At 40.4% G+C, this 18,812-nt stretch overlaps 1 protein-coding gene across 3 annotated transcripts in view; it reads right to left on the bottom strand.

The window, feature by feature from the left end:
- Positions 1 to 844: 844 nt before the first annotated feature.
- The window catches only part of LOC116807240 (uncharacterized), a 61,253-nt gene continuing 43,285 nt past the window's right edge, over positions 845 to 18,812 (bottom strand). For 2 of the 3 annotated variants that reach the window (XM_072922508.1, XM_072922510.1), the window contains 27 exons: positions 18,582 to 18,650; positions 17,714 to 17,776; positions 17,396 to 17,464; positions 16,735 to 16,803; positions 16,010 to 16,066; positions 15,441 to 15,509; positions 14,075 to 14,149; positions 13,493 to 13,561; positions 12,882 to 12,944; positions 12,285 to 12,347; positions 11,449 to 11,763; positions 11,248 to 11,310; positions 9,873 to 10,697; positions 9,672 to 9,734; positions 8,450 to 9,121; positions 8,249 to 8,311; positions 7,334 to 7,699; positions 7,127 to 7,189; positions 6,457 to 6,519; positions 5,855 to 5,923; positions 5,271 to 5,333; positions 4,953 to 5,021; positions 4,253 to 4,321; positions 3,147 to 3,203; positions 2,566 to 2,634; positions 1,950 to 2,018; positions 845 to 1,416 (listed from right to left, as the gene is read on the bottom strand). In XM_072922508.1, the coding sequence (XP_072778609.1) occupies positions 959 to 1,416; positions 1,950 to 2,018; positions 2,566 to 2,634; positions 3,147 to 3,203; positions 4,253 to 4,321; positions 4,953 to 5,021; positions 5,271 to 5,333; positions 5,855 to 5,923; positions 6,457 to 6,519; positions 7,127 to 7,189; positions 7,334 to 7,699; positions 8,249 to 8,311; positions 8,450 to 9,121; positions 9,672 to 9,734; positions 9,873 to 10,697; positions 11,248 to 11,310; positions 11,449 to 11,763; positions 12,285 to 12,347; positions 12,882 to 12,944; positions 13,493 to 13,561; positions 14,075 to 14,149; positions 15,441 to 15,509; positions 16,010 to 16,066; positions 16,735 to 16,803; positions 17,396 to 17,464; positions 17,714 to 17,776; positions 18,582 to 18,650 (4,082 nt within the window). In that variant the 3' untranslated portion in view covers positions 845 to 958. The remainder of the gene's footprint in view (positions 1,417 to 1,949; positions 2,019 to 2,565; positions 2,635 to 3,146; positions 3,204 to 4,252; positions 4,322 to 4,952; positions 5,022 to 5,270; positions 5,334 to 5,854; positions 5,924 to 6,456; positions 6,520 to 7,126; positions 7,190 to 7,333; positions 7,700 to 8,248; positions 8,312 to 8,449; positions 9,122 to 9,671; positions 9,735 to 9,872; positions 10,698 to 11,247; positions 11,311 to 11,448; positions 11,764 to 12,284; positions 12,348 to 12,881; positions 12,945 to 13,492; positions 13,562 to 14,074; positions 14,150 to 15,440; positions 15,510 to 16,009; positions 16,067 to 16,734; positions 16,804 to 17,395; positions 17,465 to 17,713; positions 17,777 to 18,581; positions 18,651 to 18,812) is intronic. The other variant, XM_072922509.1, reaches the window with a different exon arrangement.

Raw genomic sequence — 18,812 nt, 5'->3', positions numbered from 1 at the left:
TGCATGACTGATGAAATTACGTCATCCCATTGTGAGACACTCTACCCAGGGGGAGGAGCCAAGCATTCCTACCTAGATATAATAAGAGATTTGCAACACCACAGCAGCCTTTTCCAACTAGATTCCCAGAAGAGCAGTTTTCTTTTCCCCTGGATTGCCAGAAGAAGACCAAGCCCATCTACACCACCACTGGACCTTCAGAGGAAGACTACACCCTGTATCAGGATCACTGTTTCAAGAGAACCACAGCTGTCACACCAAGACTACAGTCACCATGTAATCAGACTGCTACCAACTCCCCGACCAACAGAGTGTCAGGTCATGTTCTGACTCTGTCAGTAGATTTTTTTTGTACTGTTGCATTTGTATTTGAATTTTCCTAATAAAGAACTACTATTCCTCTCCCATATCTTTGCCTGAGAGCCCCTTTATTTCAAAATTATACTAATTCAGAGAGAAGGAGTTTGCATTTTCCATTTCAAGGGAGGCTCCTGCCTTCCTTAGCAGACACCTGTCTTTTCAAACAAAACACAGGGCCATGACATTCCACAAGAGGAATCACTGGTGTACATTTCATGGACCTCTCTCAATCCTATTAAAGTATTGTAGTCCTGGTTTAAAATAGACAGGTATGAAACAACTTTGAGAGACAGAGACTAAAATGGCTTGTGGATTTTTTTTATTACATAAAAATTAAAAACTGCAATAAAAAAGAGTGAAATAAATAAGTGCTTTCGTATATGAATAATTAGAGAAACAAAAATTTGAAGATATGAATGCACATTTTCATAAAAATATGAAATTACAAATAAAAAAATATATACACTGAACTACAATAAAAAGGTCGGTAAGATTGTACTTTATTTAGATTGTAATTTATTTAGATTTTTTTGCATTGCTGAAGTATTTTCTTTGTAAAGAGAAGCCGGTATTTTGATGAAGAAATCACAACTGACAATTAAATTTCCTTACTTTTTCTGGTGCTGAGTAAGACATCCTGGCTGGAAGGTCTGACTGAAGGCAAAGAACTGGCTCTCTGTGGTCTGGAACTGAAGGATGTGTTGACTGAAGACCCAGTACCAGCTCTAGTCCCTGTCATACTGGAGGACATGTTGCTTGAAGGCACGGTAAGAGCTCTGTTTCCTCTCATACGGGAGGATGCATCCACTGATGACCCAGTATTGGTTCTGGTTGGTATCGGGTTGATGACTCTGTCCATTGATGACCCAAAACCTGTTCTGCCTGGCATCACACTGGAGGGTGTGTTGGTTTCAGACACACTATAGAATCTGCCTGGTGTCACACTGGAGGGTACGTTGGTGTCAGAGGCACTGTGGGTTCTGCGTGCTGCCACAGCAGCGGGTACGTTGGCTCCAGATACAGAATGGGCTCTGTGGCTAGGCACTCTCCAGCGTCCTGGAATAAACAAAAGAATAAAAAACAAATCAAGAGAGAATCTACGTTTGCTGTTAAATACCTCACATACCAAAGGGTGTGTATGTGAAGTACTTCTAAATGTTTGCTCCTTAAGTGCTTATTTGAAACACACGGCACCTGATTATTAGACATAAATCTTTAATAGACAAAGGACATTAGCACAAGTATCCTTCCCTAGGAAGTGTTGGCATAACATTTATTTGAAGTGCTACAAGTACTTACCTACAGACATCTTTTACCTCTTATCATATTAATTCCAAAGCTGTGTTTTTTAATCAAGGAAACAAACCTATTCTGCAGTCTCCCTAACAAAAAATTTAATGCCGTTTAGTTACCCCACCCCTTTTTCTTCTGAAAAATGTCTCAAAACATTTCTGTTTGCTCTAGATTTAATGATCCTGTATGTCTACAATTAAGTGTTGTTGTATTTGGCTATAGAATCTGTGTAGCATGGAGAAGCTGCCTAGGAACCCACATCCAAGGGACTACAATTGTTTGAAAAACAGATTTACCATCAGCAGTAGAAATAGGAGCAGTAGGTCTACCAGCGGCTTGTGGTGAAACGTAAGGCTGAAAAATATCTGTTGAATAAAAGTAAGTTTTAAAAACCAAGAAATGCACGGAATGGAAGTAGTTATAGTTGAAAGGAAAGGCTATTACAAAATGTTAATGGTTTATAGCAGAAAGAAAGGAAAAGGCCTTTGGCTATAAAAAAAAAAAAAAAGAAAAAAAGAAAAGAAAGAAAGAATGCAATTAAAAGGAGTAATAAAATAAAAAATTCAAAAATCAAACATCTGCCCACCTCAACCACTCCCCAAAACCAAAAGAGTCCAAGCAACCAAGAATCCAAACCCAAATTAAAACCACAAGGACATCCAAACTCACAAGGATATTGAAACCAACAAAAAAAAATTCCAGTAATAATTTTAAACTCTGTGCAAGCTTTCTTCATCCCCTTTCCCATCTTTAAAATGTATCACAACATTTCTGTTTGCACTATTTTAATGCTCCATTATGTTTTTAATTAATTGTTGCTGTATTTGCCTACAGAAGCCGTGCAGCATGAAGGGAGATGCTGGCTAGGAACCCACATCCCAGTGACAGTAATTGTGTAAAATTCAGACTTACCAGCAGGAGCAGGAACAGGAGTAGCAGGTGTACGGGGTGCTTTGGGTGCAACACTAATCCGAAAAATATCTGTTCAGAGATAGTAAATTTATTTCAGAGGAAGTAAATTTTAAAATGTGAGGAAATGCACAGAGCTGCAATGGTTATGTTTGCAAGAAAAGATGAATAAAAAAAGTTAATGCTTTATAACATAATGAAAGCAAGAAGCCTTTTGGGGAAAAAGAAAGAAAATAAGAAAAAAAACTAAAATTCAAAAATTAAACACCCATCCACTATTGCTGCTCTGCAAAACCAAAAATACTCAACTAACCAAGCAAAAAAACAAAACAAAACCCATAAAAAGCAAATGGGGACTAATTAAAAAAATACTACACTAGTAATTTTAATCCCTGTGTTTGCTTTCAGCACCACCATTCTCTTCTAATAGATGTCTCAGAATATTTCTGTTACCACTAATTTTAATGCTCCAGTATATGTTGACAATTAAAGATTGTTGTATTTGCCTACAGAAGCTGTGCAGTGTGAAGGGAGATGCTGGCTAGGGACCCAAGTGACTGTAATTGTTTGAAAAGCAGACTTACCAACAGGAGCAGGAGGTGCAGCAGCTCCTTTGGGCACAAAGCGAGGTCCAAAAGAGTCTGTTCAGGGAAAGTAAATTTACTTTCCAGAGTTTACTTTTTCAAAAGAAAAAGTTGAAAAAAGCCAGGAAATGCAGAGAACTGAAGGGGTTATGGTTGAAAGGAAAGGCTATTTCAGAAATGTTAGTGGTTTATAACAGAAAGAAAAGAAAAAAGCCTTTTGATAAAAAGAGGGAAGGGAAGGGAAGGGAAGGGAAGGGAAGGGAAGGGAAGGGAAGGGAAGGGAAGGGAAGGGAAGGGAAGGGAAGGGAAGGGAAGGGAAGGGAAGGGAAGGGAAGGGAAGGGAAGGGAAGGGAAGGGAAGGGAAGGGAAGGGAAGGGAAGGGAAGGGAAGGGAAGGGAAGGGAAGGGAAGGGAAGGGAAGGGAAGGGAAGGGAAGGGAAGGGAAGGGAAGGGAAGGGAAGGGAAGGGAAGGGAAGGGAAGGGGAGGGGAGGGGAGGGGAGGGGAGGGGAGGGGAGGGGAGGGGAGGGGAGGGGAGGGGAGGGGAGGGGAGGGGAGGGGAGGGGAGGGAAGGGGAGGGGAGGGGAGGGGAGGGAAGGGAAGGGAAGGGAAGGGAAGGGAAGGGAAGGGAAGGGAAGGGAAGGGAAGGGAAGGGAAGGGAAGGGAAGGGAAGGGAAGGGAAGGGAAGGGAAGGGAAGGGAAGGGAAGGTGGGAGAGAAGCTGGAAGGCACAAAGGAAGGAAGGAAATTAAAAATTACAATTAAACAAAAATCAAAAAACAAAACACACACCAAACATACACCCCAAAAAAATCCAACCTACCAAGCAAATTAAAACTTAGAATATCTAAGCAAGTGGGGACTAATAAAAAAAAACCATAACAACATTCATTTTAATCCCTTTGTTTTAATCCCTGTATTAGCTTTCACCATCCACTTTCTCTTCTGAAAAATAGCTCAGAATTTTTGTGTTTGCACTGGCTGTATTGCTCCATTATGCTGACATGTAAATATTGCTGATTTTGCCTACAGAAGCCGTGCAGCATGAAGGGAGATGCTGGCTAGGAACCCACATCCAAGTGACTGAAATTGCTTGAAAAGCAGACTTACCATCACTGTCACCAGCATGTGCAGGAGGTGTTCCGGCTAGTTGGTGTCCAATTCGACCCCAGAAAGATTCTATGAAGAGAAAGTAATTTTCAATCTAAAAAATGTTTTTGTTTTATAGGAATTGCACAGCACTGAAATGGTGTGGTGGCAAGGAAAGGCCATTACAAGTATTGGTTTTTAACATAAAGGAAGGAAAATGTCTTTGGTTAAAAAAAAAAAAACAACAACAGCAAAAAAATAAAAACCTACCAAAAAAACCCCAAACTCCACCCCTGCCCCCCCCACCCCAAAAAAAAAAAAAAAAAACCAAGGAAAGAAAGAAATTTAAAATAGTAAAAAAACCACAAAAAACAAACAAACAACCAAACAAAAAAAAACATGCACCCACCCACAACCATTAGTCTCCAAAATCAAAAGAATCCAAACAACCCATCAACCAAACCCAAATGAAAACCAAATATGTCCAAGCAAATGGAGACCAATAGGAAAAAACCCTATAGTACAAATTTTATTTCCTGTGTTAGCTTTCCCCATCCTCTTTCTCTTCTGAGAACATCCCACAACTTTGCTGTTAGCACCAGTTTTACTGCTTCATAGCATTTGCAATTAAGGATTATTATATTTGCCTACAGAGGCTGTGCAGCATGAGGGAGATGCTGCCTAGGAACCCACATCCCAATTGCTTGACAAGCAGACTTACCATCACGAGCATGAGCAGGTGCAGGAGGTGCACGCGCTGCTTGGGATGAAACAGGCAGCCAGAAAGAGTCTGTTCAGTGAAAGTAAAATCACTTCAGAGGAGGTAAATTTTAAAAAGCAAGGAAATGCACAGAACTGGAAGGGTTATGTTTGCAAGAAATGGCATATTCAAAATGTTAGCAGTAGTGTAATTGCTCCATTATGTTTACAATGAAGTATTGTTATATTGTCTGCAGAAGCTCTGTGGCATGAAGGGAGAGGCTGGCTCTGAATGCACATCCAATACTGTGGACAATAATTGCTTGACAAGCAGACTTACCATCAGGACCTAGAGTACGAGGTGTACTGGGACCTTGGGGTATGAAGAGAAGCCGAAATGATTCTGTTTAGAGAAAGTAAATTTTTTTCAGAGAAGGTGAATTTTAAAAATAAGGAAATTCATGGAACTGAAATGGTTGTTGGCAAGGAAAAGCTATTACAATAATTTATCGCAGAAGGAAACTAAAAGACTTTAGTTAAAAAAAAAAAAAATAGAAAGAGAAAATAATTTAGAAAAAGAAAAAATCAAAACCAATTATCCAGCAGAAACACTCTCTAAAACCAGAAAACCAACCAACTTGTCAACCAAATCCAAACAGAAAACAAATATTTTCCAATAGATGGGAACCCAAAGAAAAAATTACAGTAGTAATTTTAATCCCTGTGTCCCTGTGTTAGCATTCACCGTCCCCTTTCTCTCCTTTCAAAAAATCTCATAACATATCTGTTAGCATTAGTTTTATTGCTACAGTATGTTTAAAAACAAGTATTCTTGTATTTGCCTACAGAAGCTGTGCAACCTGAAGTAATATGCTGCCTAGGCACCCACATCAAAGACACTGATTTCTTGAAAAGCAGACTTACCATCAGGAGCAGGAATAGGAGCAGAAGGTGCACTGGCTGCTTGGGATGAAATGAGAGGCTGAAAAATATCTGTTCAGAGGAGGTAAATTTTAAAAACCAAGCAAATACATAGAACTGAAATGGTTATGCTTGAAAAGGGAGTCTATTACAAAAACGTTAATGGTTTATAACAGAAAGAAAGGAAAAAAGCTTTAGTTAAAAAAAAAAAAAGAAAGAAAGCAATTATAAGAAGAAATAAAAGAAAACGGAAATCAAATATCAAACACCGCCAGCACACAAGGACCACTCTGAAAAACCAAAAATAATCCAACCAACAAAAGGCATGAACCCAGACTAAAATCAAAAATATATAAGCAAATTAAAGACCTATGAGGGGAAAAAAAATCCCCCAGCAGCAATTTTAATCCATGTGTTAGCTTCCACCACCCTCTTTCTCCTCTTATAAAGTATCCCAATGTTTCTGTTTTAATTAGTTTTAATGCTCCACTATGTTTACAATTAAGTATTGTTGTATTTTCCTACAGAAACTGTACAGCATGAAAGGAGATGCTGCCTAGGAACTCACAAACAAGTGACTGCAATTGCTTGAAAAACAGACTTACCAACAGGAGCAGGAGCAGGACGTTTACCAGCAGCTTGTGAAGAAATGTAAGGTTGAAAAATATCTGTTGAGTAAAAGTAAGTTTTAAAAACCAAGAAATGCACGAAAAGGGAATAGTTATAGTTGAAAGGAAAAGCTATTACAAAATGTTAATGGTTTATAAGATAAAGAAAGGAAAAATAATTTATTCATTAAAAAAGAAAAAGTATTTAAAGAAGTAATAACAGAAAAAAAATTAAAAATAAAAAACCCACACACCTCAATCACTCCCCAAAACCAAAAAAGTCCAAGCAACCAAGAATCCAAACTCAAATTAAAACCAAAACAAACCCACAAGGGCGTGGGAAACAACAGAAAAAAAATATTCCAGTAATAATTCTAATTCCTGTGTTAGCTTCCATCATCCCCTTTCTCTTCTTTGAAAAATGTCACAACACAAAGGCACAGAACTGAAAGGGTTATGTTTGCAAGAAATTGCTATTTCAAAATGGTAGCAGTAGTTTTACTGCTCTACTGTATTTACAATTAATTAATTGTACAATTAATTATTAATTAATTAATACAACAATTAGTATTGTTGTATTTCTCTGCAGAATCTGTGCAACATGATGGGAGAGGCTGGCTGTGAATGCACATCCAAATGACAATAATTACTTGATAAGCAGACTTACCATCAGGAGCAGGAGGACGAGGTGTGGCAGATTCTTGGGGTTCAGTGCGATGCTGAAAGAAGTCTGTTCAGAGAAAGTAAACGTACTTCAGAGAACTTAAATTTTAAAAAGCAAGGAAATGCATGGAACTGAAATGCTTATGGTTGGAAGAAAAGGCTATGTAGTTTCCAGACACAAATAGATTCCCTTCTCAGGAAGCGTACACACCGGAGAATACGTCACTGCCAGACATATTATGGGTTCCCTGGGGTGTCACACTGGAGGGTACATAACTGCCAGACACAGCAGAGGTTCCGTAGGGTGTCCCACTGGAGGGTATATCACTTCCAGACACAGTATAGGTTCTGTAGGGTGTTACACTAGAAGGTATGTCACTGCCAGACACAGTGTATGTTGTCTGGGGTGTCACTCTGGAGGTTGCGTCACTTCCAGACACAGTAGAGGTTCTGTAGGGTGTCACACTGGAGCTGGTGTCAGTTCCAGACACAGTAGAGGTTCTGTAGGGTGTCACACTGGAGCTTGTGTTGGTTCTAGAATCAATGTAGGTTCTGTGTCCCGGCTCTCCCCAGCTTGCTGGAATAAGGAAAAGAATATAAAACAAATCAAGAGAGAATCTACACTTGCTGTTACATACTTGCCATAATCTATGTATGTGTACTCATAAAAACTCTTTGCTCCTTGCTTTAATTGCTTATGTGAAACATCCTGCAAGTGATGATTGTATATTATTCTTCCATAGAGAAAGGACATGAGCACAAGCATAGTGCCCTCGGAAGTCTTGCAATAACACTTTATTTGAAGTGTTGGAAGTATTTACTTGTTTACTTAGAGACATATTTTACAACTAATTCTGATAATTCCATAGCTGTGTTTATTTATTCAAGGAGGCAAATTTCAACTTGACTCTCCTTGACAAGAGCAATAATCCCGATGTTGCTTACAACATAGTTTTTTCCTCCAAAAAATGTCTCAGAACATTTCTGTTAGTACTTGATGCAATGCTCCATTATCATTACAAGAGAGCGTTGTTGTATTTGCCTACGGAATCTGTGCAGCATGAAGAGAGGTAGTGGCTCTGGACCCACATCCAAGTGAGTGCAATTGCTTCAAAAGCAGACTTACCAACAGGAGCAGGACCACGAGGTGTACTGGTTCCTTGAGGTACAAAGGGAAGCCGAAAAGATTCTGTTCAGAGAAAGTAAATTTGCTTCAGAGACGGTAATTTTTAAAAAGGAAGGAAATTCAGGGAAAAGAAAAGGTTATGATAGGAAGGAAAGGCTATATTGGTCCCAGGGACAGTATAGGTTCTATAGGGTGACACACCGGAGGATACGTCGCTTCCAGACACAGTGTGGGTTATGTAGGGTGTCACACTTGAGGGTACATCACTGCCAGACACAGTATAGGTCCTGTAGGGTGTCACACTGGAGGGCACATCACTGCCAGACACAGTATAGGTCCTGTAGGGTGTCACACTGGAGGGCATATCACTGCCAGACACAGTATAGGTCCTGTAGGGTGTCACACTGGAGGGTACATCACTCTCAGACACAGTATAGGTCCTGTAGGGTGTCACACTGGAGGGCACATCACTCTCAGACACAGTATAGGTTCTGTAGGGTGTCACACTGGAGGGCACATCACTCTCAGACACAGTATAGGTCCTGTAGGGTGTCACACTGGAGGGCACATCACTCTCAGACACAGTATAGGTCCTGTAAGGGGACACACTGGAAGGCACATCACTGCCAGAAACAGTATAGGTTCCTCGGGGCATCACACTGGATGTTGTGCCAATTCCAGACAAAGTATAGGTCCTGTAGGGTGACACACTGGAGGCTGTGTCTGTTCCAGACACAGTAGAGGTTCTGTAGGGTGTCACACTGGAGCTGGTGTCAGTTCCAGACACAGTAGAGGTTCTGTAGGGTGTCACACTGGAGCTTGTGTTGGTTCTAGAATCAATGTAGGTTCTGTGTCCCAGCTCTCCCCAGCTTGCTGGAATAAGGAAAAGAATATAAAACAAATCAAGAGAGAATCTACACTCGCTGTTACATACCTCCCACAAGGCTATGTATGTGTACTCATAAGAACTCTTTGCTCCTTGCTTTAATTGCTTATGTGAAACACACTGCACGTGATTATTGTATATTAATCTTTCCGAGAGAAAGGACATGAGCACAAGCATAGTGCCCTCGGAAGTCTTGCAATAACACTTTATTTGAAGTGTTGGAAGTATTTACTTGTTTACTTAGAGACATATTTTACAACTAATTCTGAAAATTCCATAGCTGTGTTTATTTATTCAAGGAGGCAAATTTCAACTTGACTCTCCTTGACAAGAGCAATAATCCCGATGTTGCTTACAACATAGTTTTTTCCTCCAAAAAATGTCTCAGAACATTTCTGTTAGTACTTGATGCAATGCTCCATTATCATTACAAGAGAGCGTTGTTGTATTTGCCTACGGAATCTGTGCAGCATGAAGAGAGGTAGTGGCTCTGGACCCACATCCAAGTGAGTGCAATTGCTTCAAAAGCAGACTTACCAACAGGAGCAGGACCACGAGGTGTACTGGTTCCTTGAGGTACAAAGGGAAGCCGAAAGGATTCTGTTCAGAGAAAGTAAATTTGCTTCAGAGACGGTAATTTTTAAAAAGGAAGGAAATTCAGGGAAAAGAAAAGCTTATGATAGGAAGGAAAGGCTATATTGGTCCCAGGGACAGTATAGGTTCTATAGGGTGACACACCGGAGGATACGTCGCTTCCAGACACAGTGTGGGTTATGTAGGGTGTCACACTTGAGGGTACATCACTCTTAGACACAGTATAGGTCCTGTAGGGTGTCACACTGGAGGGCATATCACTGCCAGACACAGTATAGGTCCTGTAGGGTGTCACACTGGAGGGTACATCACTTCCAGACACAGTATAGGTCCTGTAGGGTGTCACACTGGAGGGCACATCACTGCCAGACACAGTATAGGTCCTGTAGGGTGTCACACTGGAGGGCACATCACTCTCAGACACAGTATAGGTCCTGTAGGGTGTCACACTGGAGGGTACATCACTCTCAGACACAGTATAGGTCCTGTAGGGTGTCACACTGGAGGGCACATCACTCTCAGACACAGTATAGGTCCTGTAGGGTGTCACACTGGAGGGCACATCACTCTCAGACACAGTATAGGTTCTGTAGGGTGTCACACTGGAGGGTACATCACTTCCAGACACAGTATAGGTCCTGTAGGGTGTCACACTGGAGGGCACATCACTCTCAGACACAGTATAGGTCCTGTAAGGGGACACACTGGAAGGCACATCACTGCCAGAAACAGTATAGGTTCCTCGGGGCATCACACTGGATGTTGTGCCAATTCCAGACAAAGTATAGGTCCTGTAGGGTGACACACTGGAGGCTGTGTCTGTTCCAGACACAGTAGAGGTTCTGTAGGGTGTCACACTGGAGCTGGTGTCAGTTCCAGACACAGTAGAGGTTCTGTAGGGTGTCACACTGGAGCTTGTGTTGGTTCTGGAATCAATGTAGGTTCTGTGTCCCAGCTCTCCCCAGCTTGCTGGAATAAGGAAAAGAATATAAAACAAATCAAGAGAGAATCTACACTCGCTGTTACATACCTCCCACAAGGCTATGTATGTGTACTCATAAGAACTCTTTGCTCCTTGCTTTAATTGCTTATGTGAAACACACTGCACGTGATTATTGTATATTAATCTTTCCGAGAGAAAGGACATGCGCACAAGCATAGTGCCCTCGGAAGTCTTGCAATAACACTTTATTTGAAGTGTTGGAAGTATTTACTTGTTTACTTAGAGACATATTTTACAACTAATTCTGAAAATTCCATAGCTGTGTTTATTTATTCAAGGAGGCAAATTTCAACTTGACTCTCCTTGACAAGAGCAATAATCCCGATGTTGCTTACAACATAGTTTTTTCCTCCAAAAAATGTCTCAGAACATTTCTGTTAGTACTTGATGCAATGCTCCATTATCATTACAAGAGAGCGTTGTTGTATTTGCCTACGGAATCTGTGCAGCATGAAGAGAGGTAGTGGCTCTGGACCCACATCCAAGTGAGTGCAATTGCTTCAAAAGCAGACTTACCAACAGGAGCAGGACCACGAGGTGTACTGGTTCCTTGAGGTACAAAGGGAAGCCAAAAGGATTCTGTTCAGAGAAAGCAAATTTGCTTCAGAGACGGTAATTTTTAAAAAGGAAGGAAAAGCAGGGGAAAGAAAAGGTTATGATAGGAAGGAAAGGCTATATTGGTCCCAGGGACAGTATAGGTTCTATAGGGTCACACACCAGAGGATATGTCGCTTCCAGACACAGTGTGGGTTATGTAGGGTGTCACACTGGAGGGCACATCACTCTTAGACACAGTATAGGTCCTGTAGGGTGTCACACTGGAGGGCATATCACTCTCAGACACAGTATAGGTCCTGTAGGGTGTCACACTGGAGGGCACATCACTGCCAGACACAGGATAGGTTCTCTGGGGTGACACCCTGGAGATTGTGTGAATTCCAGGCAGAGTAGAGCCCCTGTAGGGTGCCACACTGGAGGTTGTGTCAGTTCTGGAATCAATGTACGTTCTGTGTCTAGGCTCTCCCCAGCTTGCTGGAATAAGCAAAGAATTAAGAAACAAATGAAGAGAGAATGTACATTTGCTGCTACATAACTCTCACAATTTTATATTTTTGTAGTAGTAAAAATTGTTTGGTCGTTGTATTAACTGCTTATTTGAAATACACGGCAGCTGAATATTATATATTTCTCTTTAATGGACACAGGACATTAACACAAGTATAGTGCCCTCGGAATTGTAGAAATTGCATTTTATTTGACGTTCCACACATCCTTACATACGTATTTTATGCCTCATGATTGTAATTTTTTTAATAAAGGAAACAAACTTCTTCTACAGCCTCTCTTACAAACATTTCAATCCCTGTGTCAGTTACATCAGCCCTTTCTCTTCTGAAAAATGTCTCAGAACATTTCTCTTAATACCAGATGCATTGATCCCTTATCATTATAATAAAGTGTTGTATTTGTCTACAGAATCTGTGCAGCATGAACGGAGATGCTGTCTGGGAACCCCCATGCAAGTGATATAACTACTTTAAAAGCAGATTTACCATCAGGAGCAAGACTACATTGTGTACTCGTTCCTTGTTGTACAAAGAGTAGCTGGAAGGATTCTGTTGAGAGAAAGTAAATTTATGTCAGAAAAGGTGAATTTGAAAAACCAAGGATAATGCACAGAACAGAAATATATATGGTTGTAAAGATATGCAATTATAAATACATTAATGGTTTAAAATAAAAAGAAAGTAAAAAGCCTTTGGTAAGAGTTAGATACAAAAAGAAATATAATTGTAGTTTAAAAACCCCATAATAGAAAAAACAACCCATCCATAACTCCTTCCCAAAACCAACCATAAGCCAACTAACCAAGCAACCCAAGCCAAACTAAAATGAAAAGTATACCAGCAAATAGGGACAAACAGAAAAAAAATTACAGAAGTAATTTTAATCCCTCTGTTGGCTTTCACCATTGCTTTCTCTTCTGAACAAAGTCTCAGAACTTTTCTTTCAGCGCTAATTTTATTGCTCCATTATATTTACCCTTAAATATTTTTTATATTTGCCTAGAGAAGCTTTGCAATATTAACAGAGATGCTGGATAAGAACCCACATCCAAGTGACTACAATTACTTGAAAAGCAGAGTTACCATCAGGAGCTGGACTACGAGGTGTACTAGGTCCTTGGGGTATAAGGAGAAGCTGAAAAGATTCTGTTCAGAGAAAGTAAATTTACTTCAGAGAATGTAAATTTTTAAAAGCAAGGAAATACAAGCAACTCAAATGGTTATGGTTACAGTTTCAAGGAAAGGCATTTACAAAAAATGTTAATGATATATCACAGAAAGAACATAAATGTCTTTAGTAGGAAAAAGAAAAGGAAAAAGAAAAGAGTAAAAGAAATAATTAAAGTAAAAATTCAAAAATCAAACACCATACTACCACCCACCACTCGCCAAAACCAATAAATCCAACTAACCAATCAACCAAAACCAAACTGAAACAAAAAAATTTCCAAACAAATAGAGACCAATGGAAAAAATAATCAAAGTAATAATTTTAATTTCTGTATTAGCTTTCTCCATCCCCTGTCTCTTCTGAAAAGAAGTATCACAGCATTTCTATTTGAACTAGTTTTTTTGCTCCATTATGTTTAAAATCAAGTATCATTGTATTTGCCTGCAGAAGCTGTTCAGCATGGAGGAAGATGCTACTTAGGAACCCACGTCCTAGAGACTGATTTCTTGAAAAGCAGACTTACCATCAGAAGCAGGAGTAGGAGCAGGAGGTGCACTGGCTGCTTGGGGTGAAACATGGGGCTGCAAAATAGCTGTTCAGAGAAGGTAAATTTTAAAAACCAAGAAATGCACAGAATACAAATGGTTATGATTGAAAGGGAAGTCTATTAGAAAACATTAATGTCTTATAACATAAAGAAAGGATAAACCCTTTGGTTACTAAAAAAAAGTCAATTAAAAGAAGTAATAAAAGAAAAAAAAAATCAAAAATCAAACACCCATGTTGGACTCTGGAAAACCAAAATATAATCCAACCAACCAAGCAGCTAAACACAGAATAGTATCAACAATATCTAAGCAAATTAGGGGCTCATTATATTAAAAAATCCTCCAGCAGTAATTTTAATCCCTGTGTTAGCTTCCACCATCCCCTTTCTCTTCTGAAGAGTATCTTTTAATGTTTCTGCTTGCATTAATTTTGTTGCCCAATTATGTTTACAATGAAGTATTGTTATATTTGTCTGCAGAAGCTGTGCAGCATGAAGGGAGATGCTGCCTAGGAACCCACACCCAAGTGACTACAATTGCTTGAAAAGCAGACTTACCAACAGGAGCAGGAGCAACTGCAGGGGCAGTAGGTCTACCAGCTGCTTGTGGTGAAACATAAGGCTGAAAAATATCTGTTGAGTAAAAGTAAGATTTAAAAACCAAGGAAAGCAGAGATTGGAAATGTTTATGGTTGAATGGAAAGGCTGTTACAAAAAGTTAATGGTTTATAACAGAAAGAAAGAAAAAACATGAAGGCAGGGCAGGCAGGCAGAAAGGAAGGGAGTAAGGGGGGATGGAGGGAAGGATGGAGGGAAGGATGGAGGGAAGGATGGAGGGAAGGAAGGAAGGAAGGAAGGAAGGAAGGAAGGAAGGAAGGAAGGAAGGAAGGAAGGAAGGAAGGAAGGAAGGAAGGAAGGAAGGAAGGAAGGAAGGAAGGCAGGAAGGCAGGAAGGCAGGAAGGCAGGAAGGCAGGCAGGAAGGCAGGCAGGAAGGAAGGCAGGAAGGAAGGCAGGAAGGAAGGAAGGAAGGAAGGAAGGAAGGAAGGAAGGAAGGAAGGAAGGAAGGAAGGAAGGAAGGAAGGAAGGAAGGAAGGGAGGAAGGGAGGAAGGGAGGAAGGGAGGAAGGGAGGGAGGAAGGGAGGGAGGGAGGGAGGGAGGGAGGGAGGGAGGGAGGGAGGGAGGGAGGGAGGGAGGGAGGGAGGGAGGGAGGGAGGGAGGGAGGGAGGGAGGGAGGGAGGGAGGGAGGGAGGGAGGGAGGGAGGGAGGGAGGAAGGGAGGAAGGGAGGAAGGGAGGAAGGGAGGAAGGGAGGAAGGGAGGAAGGAAGGAAGGAAGGAAGGAAGGAAGGAAGGAAGGAAGGAAGGAAGGAAGGAAGGAAGGAAGGAAGGAAGGAAGGAAGGAAGGAAGGAAGGAAGGAAGGAAGGAAGGAAGGAAGGAAGGAAGGAAGGAAGGAAGGAAGGAAGGAAGGAAGGAAGGAAGGAAGGAAGGAAGGAAGGAAGGAAGGAAGGAAGGAAGGAAGGAAGGAAGGAAGGAAGGAAGGAATTAAAAGAAGATAGAAAAGAAAAAAAATCCATAACCAAACACCCAACCACCTTCCTCAACCACTCCCAAAAACCAAAAATAGCACTAGCAAACAAGAATCCAAACCCAGACTAAAACCAAAATAACCCACAAGCTAATAGGGACCAATAGAAAAAACATTCTAGTAATAATTTAAATCCCTGTTTTATTGCTAAAAAATAATATTATCTTTCACCCTCCCCTTTCTCTCCTTTAAAATGTATTCTGTTTGCACTATTTTAATGCTCCATTATGTTTTTAATTAATTGTTGCTGTATTTGCCTACAGAAGCCGTGCAGCATGAAGGGAGATGCTGGCTAGGAACCCACATCCCAGTGACAGTAATTGTGTAAAAATCAGACTTACCAGCAGGAGCAGGAACAGGAGTAGCAGGTGTACGGGGCGCTTTGGGTGCAACACTAATCCGAAAAATATCTGTTCAGAGATAGTAAATTTATTTCAGAGAAAGTAAATTTTAAAAATCAAGAAAATGTTTATGCTTGCAAGGAAAGATGATTAAAAATATTAATCGTATATAACATAATGAAAGGAAGAAGTATTTGGGGGAAAAAAAAAAAGGGAAAATGAGAAAAAAAAATTTAAAATCTAAAACCAAACAACCACCCACTACTGCTACTCCACAAAACTAAAAAAAAATCTAACCAACCAACCAACCAAGAAAAAAAAAAATCACCAAGCAAATGGAGACCAATAGACAAAAAACACAGTAGTAATTTTAATCCCTGTGTTAGCTTTCAGCATCACCATTCTCTTCTGATAGATGTCTCAGAATATTTCTGTTACCACTAATTTTAATGCTCCAGTATATGTTGACAATTAAAGATTGTGGTATTTGCCTACAAAAGCTGTGCAGTGTGAAGGGAGATGCTGGCTAGGGACCCAAGTGACTGTAATTGTTTGAAAAGCAGACTTACCAACAGGAGCAGGAGGTGCAGCAGCTCCTTTGGGCACAAAGCAAGGTCCAAAAGAGTCTGTTCAGGGAAAGTAAATTTACTTTCCAGAGTTTACTTTTTCAAAAGAAAAAGTTGAAAAAAGCCAGGAAATGCAGAGAACTGAAGGGGTTATGGTTGAAAGGAGAGGCTATTTCAGAAACGTTAGTGGTTTATAACAGAAAGAAAGGAAAAAGACAATGGGGTAAAAAATGGAAGGAAAGGAAAGGAAGGGAAGGGAAGAGAAGGCAGGGAGGTAGGAAGAAAAGGGAGGGAAGGGAGGGAAGGGAGGAGGGGAGGAAGGCAGGAAGGAAGGAAATAAAAAATAGCAGTAAAAAATTTTTAAAAACAAATCACACACACACACTCCTAACGAACCCCAAAATTAAAAAAAAAAAATAAATCCAACCTACCAAGCATCCAAAGCCAAATTCAAACCTAGAATATCTAAGCAAGTGGGGACTCATAGAAAAAAAACATAACAGCATTCATTTTAATCCCTTTGTTTTAATCCCTGTATTAGCTTTCACCATCCACTTTCTCTTCTGAAAAATAGCTCAGAATTTTTGTGTTTGCACTGGCTGTATTGCTCCATTATGCTGACATGTAAATATTGCTGATTTTGCCTACAGAAGCCGTGCAGCATGAAGGGAGATGCTGGCTAGGAACCCACATCCAAGTGACTGAAATTGCTTGAAAAGCAGACTTACCATCACTGTCACCAGCATGTGCAGGAGGTGTTCCGGCTAGTTGGTGTCCAATTCGACCCCAGAAAGATTCTATGAAGAGAAAGTAATTTTCAACCAAAAAAATGTTTTTGTTTTATAGGACTTGCACAGCACTGAAATGGTGTGGTGGCAAGGAAAGGCCATTACAAGTATTGGTTTATAACATAAAGGAAGGAAAAAGTCTTTGGTAAAAAAGAACAATAACAACAACAACAACAACACAACAACAAAAAACCCAAAAGAAAAACCCAAAAAAACCAAAGGAAAGAAAGAAATTTAAAATAGTAAAAAAAAAAAAATAAATAAACTAAACCAAAAAACATGCACCCACCCACAACCATTAGTCTCCAAAATCAAAAGAATCCAAACAACCCAGCAACCAAACCCAAATGAAAACCAAATATGTCCAAGCAAATGGAGACCAATAGGAAAAAACCATATAGTAGTAATTTTATTTCCTGTGTTAGCTTTCCCCATCCTCTTTCTCTTCTGAGAACATCCCACAACTTTGCTGTTAGCACCAGTTTTACTGCTTCATAGCATTTGCAATTAAGGATTATTATATTTGCCTACAGAGGCTGTGCAGCATGAGGGAGATGCTGCCTAGGAACCCACATCCCAATTGCTTGACAAGCAGACTTACCATCACGAGCATGAGCAGGTGCAGGAGGTGCACGCGCTGCTTGGGATGAAACAGGCAGCCAGAAAGAGTCTGTTCAGTGAAAGTAAAATCACTTCAGAGGAGGTAAATTTTAAAAAGCAAGGAAATGCACAGAACTGGAAGGGTTATGTTTGCAAGAAATGGCATATTCAAAATGTTAGCAGTAGTGTAATTGCTCCATTATGTTTACAATGAAGTATTGTTATATTGTCTGCAGAAGCTCTGTGGCATGAAGGGAGAGGCTGGCTCTGAATGCACATCCAATACTGTGGACAATAATTGCTTGACAAGCAGACTTACCATCAGGACCTGGAGTACGAGGTGTAGCAGCTTCTTGGGGTTCAATGCGACGTTGAAAGGAATCTGTTCAGAGAAAGTACATTTACTTCAGTGTCTTAGGGTATCACATAAGATGCAACCCAGAGGTATGTATTCTATTACCATCTACATCAGCTGTTAAGAGAAATGGGGCAGTATTCTTTATCCTCTCCATGACTCAGTCCTGACGACTCCCTCCAGAGGCCTGTGTCTGCCAATGGGCCATCAAGGCCTCACTGCATCACCCATAAAATTCCATCATCCCATTGTGAGATGCTCTGCCCAATGGGGAGAGTCAAGCATTCGTACCTGGATATAATCTGAGAACTGGAACACCAGAACAACCTTGCCAACTGGATTTCCAGAGGACAAGAGCTGCATAACTACCTCTGGATCTTCAGAGGAAGACCAGACCCTTCTACAGGATCACTACTTTAGCAGAAACACATCTATCACTTCAGCAGGACTGCAGCCACCATTTTATCAGACTGCTACCACCACCCTGACCAACAGGGTGTCAGGTTGTATCCTGACTCTTTAGGCCAGTGTTTTATGCCTTTATTTTAATTGTCCTATTAAATACTAGTTCTGACTTGGAATCTCGCACTGGTTAGTTTTCAAACTAGGACACAGTACAAGGTACCGGCTGATTTGGGTTCAAAGTGTCACCAAAAAGACTCTGATCATTGAAAGTAAATTTACTTCAGAGGAAGTAATTTTAAAAAAATGGAATGCAAAGAAATGCATTAAGTATTGTTGTATTTGCCTACAGAAACTGTGCAGCATGAAGGGAGATGCTGGCTCTGAACCCATGTCTGACTGACCGCAGTTGCTTGAAATGCGGACTTACCATCAGCAGGAAAAGGAGGAGCAGTGGGTTTACCAGCTGCTCGGAGTGAAAAAAGAGGCTGAAAAGTACCTGTTCACAGAAAGTAAATTTACGTCAATGAAGGTAAATAAAAAAAAAAAAAAAAAGGAAATGCAAAGAACTGAAATGGTTATGGTTGAAAGAAAAAACCTTTAAAAAAAGTTAATGGTTTATAACATAATGAAAGGAAGAAGTTTTCAGTTAAAAATATAA

Source organism: Taeniopygia guttata, chromosome Z (assembly GCF_048771995.1).
Source record: "Taeniopygia guttata chromosome Z, bTaeGut7.mat, whole genome shotgun sequence".
NCBI lineage: Eukaryota > Metazoa > Chordata > Aves > Passeriformes > Estrildidae > Taeniopygia > Taeniopygia guttata.
This window is presented reverse-complemented; position numbering and strand designations above follow the sequence as displayed.